This window comes from Thalassophryne amazonica, chromosome 3, assembly GCF_902500255.1.
Source record: "Thalassophryne amazonica chromosome 3, fThaAma1.1, whole genome shotgun sequence".
NCBI classification, from domain to species: Eukaryota; Metazoa; Chordata; class Actinopteri; order Batrachoidiformes; family Batrachoididae; genus Thalassophryne; species Thalassophryne amazonica.
The window spans coordinates 142,157,105-142,168,931 of NC_047105.1; the positions used below are offsets into that span (position 1 = coordinate 142,157,105).

The following is an 11,827-nucleotide window of genomic DNA, read 5'->3' on the forward strand; positions in this document are numbered from 1 at the left end:
GATGCCTTTCCTGATATAACTCCACATGACATGGAGGATGGACACACGTGGTGTTGAACCGATGACCTGGTTTGCAAGCAAGTGCACTAACCCCCACGCTGCCCTACAATTAAAATAAACATATTAAAAGAATATAAAATTGAAGCTCTAACCAGATAAGGTGACTTTAAAAACCTCTTTAACACTGAGGGTGAATTATGGCTCCTGATAGTGTTGATAATATCACACATACAAATGATTTATTGCACATTCTGAGAGTGGAAGAGTTCTTGGACATGTGAGCAGCTGCAGACATGTTATTTTTGGACATTTGAGGAGCATAAAAAGGAGGACTGATGAGACACAGTGAGACAGCTGTTATGTTAATGAGTGTCAGAGGGAGGATTTTTAGAGTCTTATGGCTAATGTTGAGGCTACATCGCCCTCAGGCTACATGACATCAGTTGTGTTTGTGGTTGGTCAGTGTGAGCTGTAGATGTGATTGCTGCATTTTAATAGTGTGGGATTTTTCTTTGAGCTTCGGACTCCGGTAAATTTAGAAAGATATTCACAAATTCATGGCTCAATAAATCTTAAGAGAAATGGTATAGAAAAACAAAGGACACTACTTTCTAACCTCAAGAAGGTAGACAATGAGCTATTAAGCTTTTTTTTTTTTTTTTTTTTTTTTTGAAAAAAAAAAAGTTTCTGATGAGTTCTGAATAGTTGCTAAATTTAGTGACAGTCACTCTTCTTCTATGGTACTTCTTCTTCTTCTTTGGCATTTAAGGGCAGCTGACATCCTTACTGGTGCATTGCTTCCACCTGCTGCATCAGTCCCTTATAGCAGCACTAAATCCTCTCAATGAGTTCAGATCCCCCCCATGCGATTGACTGGAACTCAGCCCGCAGTCGACATCTGTGATCAGCTGGTTGGGCACTCCAGGTCTACAAAGTGCAAAAATGAAAAAAGACACCAGAAAAATATTCAATAAATTTGTTGTTATAAAATGTGGTATCACTAAATTCACTGAATACATCAATGGTCCCCTGCTGATTATACTACAGCACTCAGTTTGGAAAAATGTCATTGTGAAAAATTTTGGAGAATTTTTCATTGTTTAAATTTTCAATAGCATCAATGTTATAAGGTGTGGAGTCACTAGGTTCACTGCACACGCCCGCGCCCCATGATCGTCGGCTAATATGTTAAAAGAAACACCATTTGGCGTGAGTGAGAAGGAGCTTTGTTTTTTTCAGCCTTCAAACAAGCGCGACGAACGCTTCTCTACTATGTTATAAAAGACCATCTGGCCTGACACACACACACACACACACCCCTCCGAAACACAGAAACACACGCACGCACGCACACACAGACACAGCTAGCGTCTGCAACAGGTATTACAGCCATGGGGTCATGTTTCCGCGAGCAGCTCTATGCGTTGGTATTTGACCGTCTTGCTGCAAAGACTTACAGCCGTGAGAGACGGCTATTTGTTTCCCTTCTTTAATTTACGAATTAAAACAAACAGAAAAGGAAACGCGATAATTTAAGAATTAAGAAATATTAAAGGCGTATTAAAATATTCGTGTTTAATCACTAAATTGAAGAAAACCTCCCATAATTATGCATAAGATACGGTATTTTTTATTCCTTCTTTAATTTAGGCATTAAAACCATAAAAGGAGGCGCTTTAATTTAAGAATTAAAAATATTAAAGGGGTATTAAATAATACACTGATTTATGTTTAATTATTTCAGAATTAGTTAATTCTTTAATACATTAAAAAGATCTAGGTATTTTTAATCGTTCTTTAATTCATGAAATAAAATGACATTAAAATATTAGACCCGGGTGGGAGGAGCTTGGGGGTGGGGCTAGGGGAGGGGCTTAGGGGCGGGACATAGTGACGTCATTGATTCTGATTGGCTGTGATGTCATAAGGGGGCGGGGCTTAGTGACGTAGTCGATTCTGATTGGCTGACAGGGCCATAAATCAGTTTTTGACAAAAGGTGGGTTAACTTACTCTCTCACCATCAGTGATGCCGGTAACGCGTTACTAACGTGTTACTCTAATCTGACCACTTTTTTTTAGTAACGAGTAATCTAACGCATTAATCTTTCCAAATCAGTAATCAGATTAAAGTTACTTCTTCATGTCACTGTGCGTTACTATTATTTTTCATTGTGGGTCGATAGCAGCATTAAACTTAGTCCGAGGGCAGGAGGTCGGGGTTCGACTGAACTGCCCACTTTCAGTGAGCTGTGAGCTTTTCATCCGCGGTTTTTTGCAGCTGCTCGACTCGTCGTCACCTCTTAAAGGGCGGTGATCAGCACACCTGCACTGAGCTTTACGAAGACATTTTTATACTTTTTTTCCTCCTTTATTTAGAATTCTGAGCTGAGCCGCTCTGTATCTGCACGTTAAAACAGCTGATCCTCCACGACGCGTCAACAACTAACACTATTTTCCACTCAAATGCACCTAAACTCTCTTTCTGAGGACCACATGATGTGAAAACACAATAAAACTTTCTTACCTGTAAATCTGGTCACGTTTTCTGCATAAATAAATGTTATCCATTCTTTGTGCTCAAACGCCAAAGTAGGGGCAAATCCAGATGGAATGGGGGCGTGGGGGAGGGATGTGCCCCCTCCCCCACAACACCCCTAGATTAAAGGTCCAGTTTTGAAGCCTTTTTTTTTACTACAACTACTAATACTACTTAAAATAATATTAATTTTGACAAGTAAATATTTAGAGAGAATTTAAATGTTAGAAAAATGCTAGAATGAATTTAATAGTTACATTTATAAACAATGTAGGTTCGAAATTGCAAGTTTTACTGTTACAGTGCTGTCAACAGTTAAATATGAGGTCAAGAAAGAGGTCTTTATTTTACTTTTTATAAAACAAGTATTTATTTTCATTGAAGTCAAGAAAGGGTGACTATAAAGTAAGTTTTGGCAAAACAGGTATCATTGTCATGTTGAGGTGGCAGAGGGTTGTTGTCGGCAGCTGGGAAAAGTAACTAAAAAAGTAACTAGTAATCTAACTTAGTTACTTTTACAATTGAGTAATCAGTAAAGTAACTAAGTTACTTTTTCAAGGAGTAATCAGTAATTGGATTACTTTTTCAAAGTAACTGTGGCAACACTGCTCACCATGCATGGCAGCGCCCTGACATTGGTGTGCGAGTGTGTTTGTGTGAATAGGTGAATGTGATACATCATTGTAAAGCGCTTTGAGCATCTGATGCTGATGGGAAAAAAGCGCTATATAAATACAGTCCATTTACCATTTTGATTTTTTTTTTTTTTTTTTTTGACATCAAAACAAAACAAAAATGCTGGCTTTTTATATTAAAATTTCTAAAAAAATCTGCCCTTAATCTCTACATCTTGAATTAAAAGAAATAAAAAATCTGAAAGCCAAAATGATGGTGTGAATAAGTGCCCCCTTTAGTGTAACACATACAGTCATACTGGATTTACATCCAGTCTTCTTCAGACAAGAGAAGAATTTTCTTCAACAAAACAGATGTTTCTTTTGGCCAATTATAGCTGAATTTCAAGTTTTAGCTTTTTTTGTAAAAGAAATCATTCTCTGTACTACTTGAAGCTGTGTAAATGGTGATGCAAAATTCAGAACTTGCACTATGCGTAATTTCTCCAGTCGCAGCCACAAAAGCCTATAACTTGCTCAGGGTTGTCTGGGTGGCTTTTCTTACTCTTCTCCTTCTTGCACAGTCCCTTAGTGTTTGTATTTCTACATAATTGATGTAAATAAAGACTTTATTTACATACTTTATTTATGACATTTTCAGTGTCTTGGAACTGTTGATGTTGATCCCCTCACTTGTTTGAAGAAGATTGGATGTAAACGTGATGGTTTGTATGTGTTATACTACAGGGGCACTTATTCACACCATTTTAGCTTTTAGATTTTTATTTCTTTTAATTCATGATGTAGACATTACTTTTCACTGTGAGTTTAGCTCCTCACAGCTCCTCGCAAAGTTGTCTCACGATTCTGGCATGTTACATAGAAAATCCATTATCTCCTGAAAATAACATATTCCGACTTTTTCCAGTGTAAGAAATACATCTGCATGTCCAGGCAGCCTGTAAAAACAACATTGTGGAGACACTCCACGTGCACGTTCACTGTGGGAGTAACATAGTGTCCTGTGACACAGACAGCAGAGTTAGGATCCAAATCTGACTCTTTAAAAAAAAAAAAAAGAAGTGTGTCATCTCCTCTCTGCACATAATATGGAAATCCGAGCCATCACTTTTGAATGAAAGCAAAGGAAACTTTGTTATTGGATGTAGCAGTGTTTGTTTCACTCTGTCTGTCGGCCGTTTGTGCATCACACGCCAAGAAGCGGAGAGAAACTAAGGCAGACTAAGGCATTTTCCAGAAATGCACCTGCTGACTCCCCAAGCCGAGAGGGATAATAAGCAAGAAATACATCAGTGACCACTAATTATTCTGCATGTGCGTGGATAGACTTACAATCTTTGATGTTGTGTTACTAAACAAGACATTTTATAATGTGTGACATGTCCTTTAACACAAAATGTCACCAGTGTAAACAAACATCTTATGGACATTAATATCATCTCTCTCTCTAATCAGCTGGTTGCAGCAGGTATGTAAGGAAAACTTGAACGTCAGGTGAGCTCTGAGATCAGGGTTGGTGTCTCCTGCTTTAGGATGTCTGTCCCAGCGCAGGGACATTTCGGCGTTGTCTCACACTTGTGATTGGTCAGTCTGGGCAGCAGAGCAGCAGATGATTAAATTGGCCTGTTTTTAGTTTTTCCTCCGCTTTCTTGTTGACTCTCTCTTTCTTTGTTTTAAAGTCTTTCTGCAAACATGTCTGACGTCCAGCAGCTGAGGGACATATTGAAACTACAGCTAACACCCGCTGCTGATGGAATGATTGCAGACCAGGAAGAAGAAATGTGTCATTTAAAAGAAGAGAACAAAAGAGGTAAAGGGCTGGATGCTGTTCTTCATCCTCCAGATCTCTTCTGCAGAACAGGTTTGTTCACTCAGCTTTGTTTGTGTTACTGATATACAAATAATGAATGTTTATGAGTTCAGTGGTACGAATATTTGATGAGGTGAAAGCTGGAACATACCATCCAATGAGGCGAAGCTGAGTTGAATAGTATGTTCTAGGGCTGGGCAATATGGTCTAAAAAGAAAATCTCAGATTTTTTCACAAAAAATTGATTTTCGATTTTGTCCGTTTTTTTTTTAACCTACTTTTTAAAGAAAGCAATAAGTGCAAATAACAGATAACTCAAAACAAGTGTATTTTTATTGATCAAAAACTAACCAAAAGTAACCCCTATCCCCCCCCCCCCCCCCCGAAATTAAATTGCCAGCTCTTCTTTTGTTGAACAAAAAAATACACTGTAGTGAAAAGAAAACAGACTTGTTTACATTCATACTGAAAGCTGCACCAGTTTCAAAAACATTAACAAGGAATTCTCTTAGTACTGACGAAAAAGCACACAACAGTGATATGTTTCATTCTCCTAGCTTGACTTCAACAATGCCACAACGTACAGGGATACAGGCTGAAAATGCATTGCAGCTTATTCCTTGCAAAATTAGAAAAGTTTTATAAGTTCTCTTTTAACAGATAAATTGCACTTTGAATATAATTTATTTTCCACAACTAAATACAAGCCTCCTCTGTAAGGCAATCTTATGTCCTTGGATAAAATACTTATGTAAACAAAACTGTAGCAGAGCACATTTTATGCAAATAAATAATAAATCAACTCCTCCAACACTGAAATTGATAAAGTGCAAACTTGAACTTTGGATATAATTAATTTTCCAATTACTAAATAAAGAGCCTGCTCTCTGAGGCAAATCTCTGTCTTGAAAAAATACTTAAAACTGTAGAATAGCACATTTTATGCAAATAAATAATAAATGAACTGAATTGATAAAGTGCAAACTTAAAGGAAAAGAAAACCCACTGATAAAATACAGCTGGGAAGACAAACTATGCTCTAAACTAACAATTGATGTGTATCGATGAAAATGAGGAGTTCTTACAACTGAAATAAAATAAACTCTTTGGTTGAGGTGCAGGACATGAGATTTGTGCTTGTCTAACGTTTGTACATTTTTGGCAAGGAAAACCAGCCTGTCCACTGCTTCTAGCTTGAGTCATGCCCTGCTGCATGTAACAACTCCTCCTCCCACACTGAAAACCCTCTCAGATGGGGCACTTGTTGCCGGGATAGAGAGCTACTTTTTGGGCAGGTTACTGAGCCTTGAGAAATTGGTTTTGTCCCGCGTAATGAACGGCTCCGTGGCACGTCCCTCCGCTTTTCTTTCCATGAAAAAAACTGTAACAGTGGAATGTGCCGAAAAAGTGCTGATGTCCATGACTTCTGCCTTTTTATGAAAGTCAGACGAGGTCCCGGATCAACAAAGCCTTCACATTGGAAATGATCTGGTTGTTTCAGCGGGGTCTGAGCATGTCCGATCGGCGCTGGGAGCGTGCCGCGCTCTCAGCAGTTGTGGGCCGTCCTTAAAGCGGCAGTAACACTCACTTAATCTGTATAATCCCCATAAAATTGTCCCTGAAAGCCATATTAATTTTCCGAACGGTGTCCACGGTTGGAGGTCTCTCACAGTTTCTGGAAAAAAAATTGATGCGCAAAGCTCCAAAATCGTTCAACATTTATTCGCAATAAAAAAATGACGAGAGGGTGGACCACTGCTCACACAAAGCCTGCTCACAGGCGAATGACGCAACCGACAGGCGTGAAAAAACTCACGCATGCACACGAAGGTTCACACTTGTCTGATGCAATCACACGTGATTCAAATCCATATGGTTTTTGAAAAAAATAAAAAGGTCGGATACTTTTCTAACAGACCTCGTACACATAATATGTGCATTTTGTAGAGAAATATGAATGCACTTAATAAAGTAATTAATTCATATTAACTGTGGCTTAGGCCTAATGGGTCAAAAACAGATCAAATGGATATGCCACCTTCATTATTCTTGTTAGGTTAACACAAAATAGCAATGAATTTGTCCTGTTTGTGTATTTTTAATTCTTTTCATAACCCGTGTACAGCACTTTTAATTGAAACTGCTTTAAACACAAGTATATTTATAAAATAGTGGATGAGGACAAAGGATGGGCGGAGCGACTGAAGAATACAGACTGCATCGCAAATCTAAGGTTACATCTTCTGTTATTCATAATTTGCTAAATGCAATGGGAAACCAGCTAAGTTATAATGAAGCTTCCTATAGGTTAGCTAGTTATAGTTCATGATTCACATCACAATGAGACTGTGAAATCATTGTTAGGCCCCATTAAAAAAAACAAACAAACAAACAAAGTTGTCATCCTTAACATCAGAAAACAGTGGTGAGGGCAGGTGGATTTTTTTTTTTTTTTTTTTTTTTTTTTTTAGAAAACCAGTACATACAATGTCATTTCAAACCTGAAAAACAACACATGCAGCACCAAGTGAGGAACTGAAATTGTCAGCTATTTTTAAAATAAATCTTGTTTCAATGTTGAATACAGTCAAGGCACGCTAGTACCGTGACTAAACATGCATACTATGTGTGAGTGAGACAGCGTAACTGATTGTGTGGTTGTCAACGAGAACAAACGGCAAGTTCCGGGCTCGGCTCGGTAAACTTCGGCTGTCTTCAGCCAAAGCACTGGAGGTTGGTCCACCCATTCACTCTCAGACCTTTGATCATGTTGGTGCCGCTGTCAGTGGTCATGCAGATTAGACAATGCCCGGGCAGGTTCCAGGGACCCAGAGCGTCCTTTAGTCCCTGAGCAATAACTTCACCTTTGTGATCCTCCGGAAAGTAAGCTGTTTGGAGGCAAATACTCCGCAGATCCCAGTCGTTGATGAAGTGCACCATCTAGTATGGCTGCATAGTTCGGCTGGACCACAAGCCCGTCATTGCAGAATAAAACGGCACCCCCTCCAACTCTCTGCTGATTTTTTTTTTTTTTTCCACGAGTATGGTTGTACAGATTGGGCAAAGCAACTTCAGCAAAATACTTAGGGTCTATAGTTTTCAGCAATTGGATAAACCCAGTTTTTTCCACTGTATATATTGGTACCATATCTTTAGCGATGTACAAAGCGACAGCTTCAGTGATCGTCCTCCATCGTGCACCTTTCTTATCATACACGGTGCCTTGAGTAAAAGATTCCACCACAGTTAGCTGCTTTTAGCGGGAGTTTGTTTCGCGGTCTTGTTGTTCCTCTTGTAAAATGCAGCATTTCTCCCACTTGGCTGGATGCCTCTGTTTAAGATGCTGGAAAAGGTACGTTGTGCTGCCGCCTTTTGTTGCAATGGGCTTCACACACATTTTGCAGCGTGCAGTCACTTGTTCCTTATCTGTCGCCGCCAAACCCAAACCAGTTTCCACACCACTGACGATACAGTTCCTTTCTTGGAACAAAACTCGCTCCTCGTTAGCAGTAGCCATTTTGTAGTTCTGTGAAGGAAAAGGGAGGGGAGGGGGGAAGCTACGGAAGCTCCTGGGGACAAAAGGTGCGCCATAGAGAAAGGGAAAAACCTCTAATATTTTAATTTTAAAATCGTCCGCCCAAAAAAATTTGAATTAATCGATTTTATTGATATATCGCCCAGGCCTAGTATGTTCCAGCTTTCACCACTCTGCTACTTTATTTTAATCAGTGTTGTTCTAAACCTTTTATTGTTAATTTTTTCCCTTGCAGACATGCAGCCGTTGTTGGTGATCAAAGAAGAAACTCTCCCTGAACACAAAGAATGGAACTTGAGTGTTGAACCAGGAGACATTAAAGAAGAAGAGAAGCTGTGGCTAAGTCAGCAGGGAGAGCAGCTTCAGCTGCTGGAGGAGGCAGATCTCACCAAGTTTGGTTTCACTGTGAAGAGTGAAAATGGTGATGAAAAACCAGAGTCATCACAGCTTCATCAAAGCCAAAGTGATGAGAGCACAGAGGCTGAGCCTGTAGCCAGCAGCTCATCTGTACACAGAACACTGACAACAGAGGTTGATGGAGAGGACAATGGAGGACCACAACCAGCCAGCAACTCAGGTCCAAACAGTCATTTACAAACAGATACCAGTGGCTGGAGGTCAGACAGTTCTGGAACGGAGACTGATGACAGTTATGACTGGAAACAGACCAGAGAACTTCAGTCAAGTTTTAAAAGTCAAAAAAATACCAGTATTGTTAGTTCAAGCAATTGCAACACTGCCGAGAAACAAATTAATTTCTCTAAATATGCAAAAACATCTGGTCACATGAACGAATCAGAGCACCACAAGGGGAGGCAAGCAAGTGTAAAACCATTTGATTGGGATAAAAGGCAGAAACAGAAGGGCACTCTGAGCACACACAGGACAATTCATAAAGAACAAAAACCATTTGGCTGTTCTGAATGTGGTCGAAGATTTGGACAAAAGAGCAACCTGAACAGACATATGATAATTCATACAGGGCAAAAACCATTTGGCTGTTCTGAATGTGGTCAAAGATTTGGACAAAAGAGCCACCTTAAAACACACATGATAGTTCATACGGGACAAAAACCATTTGGCTGTTCTGAATGTGGTCAAAGATTTGGACAAAAGAGCAGCCTTGATGGACACATGATAATTCATACAGGACAAAAACAATTTAGCTGTTCTGAATGTGGTCGAAGATTTGGACTAAAGAAAGGTCTGAACAAACACATGATTATTCATACAGGACAAAAACTATTTGGCTGTTCTGAATGTGGTCGAAGATTTGGACAAAAAAGCCACCTGAGCGGGCACATGATAATTCATACAGGACAAAAACCATTGGCTGTTCTGAATGTGGTCAAAGGTTTGGACTAAAGTGGTACTTGAACAAACACATGATTTTTCATACAGGACAAAAACCATTTGGCTGTTCTGATTGTGGTCAAAGATTTGGACGAAAGAGCCACCTGAACACACATATGATAATTCATACGGGAGAAAAACAATTTAGCTGTTCTGAATGTGGTCAAAGATTTGGACTGAAGAGCAGTCTGAACACACACATGATAATTCATACGGGGGAAAAGCAGTTTGGTTGTTCCAAGTGTGGTCAAAGATTTGGACGAAACAGCACCTTGAACAGACACATGAGAATTCATACAACCTCTACCAGTGCTGCAGGGAGATGTCTCTCCTCTGCCTGCACTCAGCTGGATAACCCACCAGATCACCAAAGTACTGATGCTGGACCCCAACAAGAACAGCCTCAAAGAGCCAAAAGAAATGAGCCAAACTACAACACTATAAATTGGTCTATTTAGGAGAAGAAAAAGATTTTTACACTGCTTTGCTTACTCAAGATACAAGAAGTCTGGCAGTGGAAAAACAATGCAGTATTTGAGGAGAGGATAAAAGAAGCGGATCTACCAGCAGAGAAGAAAGAAGACACCACAACTGCAAAACTATGCTCGATTGCCTCTCAAATCCCAAAATATTTAACAGTAGAAAAAAATAGAAAGTATAAAGGAAGTATAGATATAAATATAACCCTCCTCAGCAAATGCAAAAGAACACCAGAACCAGTCAGCCTCGTAAAACAAAAGGAGAAGTCGGAGTTATTCATCACCCCAACAAAAACATACACAGATGTACTCAGGCCCAGAGCAGTGGGAATTACAATTACCCAAAAAGACTGAGGAAACAAGAAGAATGGACATGCAGGAGCATGTCACTGTTGCTGCCCTGCAAAAAGAGTTTGATTCAACATGTAAAGAGAGTGACCTAAAAACTTGCACAGCCTAACCCCATGTCCTTAGTCCTTCAGGTGATCATGGCTGGATCAAGACGGTGGAAGGAATTAAACCTTTGTGGTATGTTGGTGATGCTCAGCCGACTGATCTAGGCAGTGTTGCAGAGAGCTCTGACGATGAAGAGTCGGCATCTGAAACTTAGGAGTGCAGCAGTGCTGAGGGCATTGATAGTGACATGTATTGTTTTTTTTGTGAACAGGATCCCCATTAGTCGTCACCATACTGAAGACTCTTCTTTAAATATGACTGCTTCTTTCAGTTTCTTTTTGAAATTGGACTCATTTCTAATCAGGATCAGGTAGACTTTTCCAAAGTGCTACAGCTCTGTATAAAACAGATTTTTTTTTAAGTACATTTGTTCTTGGCTTAAGTAGAGTAAGTAGAGCCTGTCTTCTATCTCGGCCATGTGTATCAGCAGTCGGTAGTAGGTCTGAAAACAGGTTTGTAGGATTACGCAGAATACAACTGTTCTTCAAACATAACATAAGGTTGTATGCCAATCTTTCACCTACTTTCATCCATAAAAGCCCCTCATGCATTACATTCACAGTGCTTACACAGCATTGAAGTATGAGCTGTGCAGCTCTATTTTGAACAAGCTGGAGTAAATTAAGATCTCGTTTTGATACACTGAACCAAACTGTTGGGCAGTAGTACAGATGGGGAAAAAACTAAAGACTTACAGCCAATCTAATGGTTGTATCAGTAAAAAAGTGGGCACACCTTCTGATGCTGGAGCTTCCTATACTTATTTACATAGACCATGTTAGTTTTTCAGCAATAATTATGCCTAGGAGTTTGGCTAAACAAGGAGTAATGTGTATCTTGTAAGTAATGACTTTCCATTATTGTTGAAGTATTTTGTATATTATATATTTCAGACTGTACAAGTACATTCATGGATACAAATACATAGTCACCAATACTGACCCAAGAGGGTTCAACCGCATTCAATAACATTTGCTGTGAGGATTTCAGTTTCACAACATACACCACTTCAGGGAATTTAA

The 11,827-nt window shown here is 39.4% G+C and overlaps 1 protein-coding gene across 1 annotated transcript in view; it reads right to left on the minus strand.

The window, feature by feature from the left end:
• Positions 1 to 672: 672 nt before the first annotated feature.
• Positions 673 to 11,827, minus strand: part of LOC117507670 (AH receptor-interacting protein-like) — an 80,480-nt gene continuing 69,325 nt past the window's right edge. The window contains exon 6 of the mRNA XM_034167488.1: positions 673 to 927. Coding sequence (XP_034023379.1) covers positions 905 to 927 — 23 coding nt within the window. The 3' untranslated portion in view covers positions 673 to 904. The remainder of the gene's footprint in view (positions 928 to 11,827) is intronic.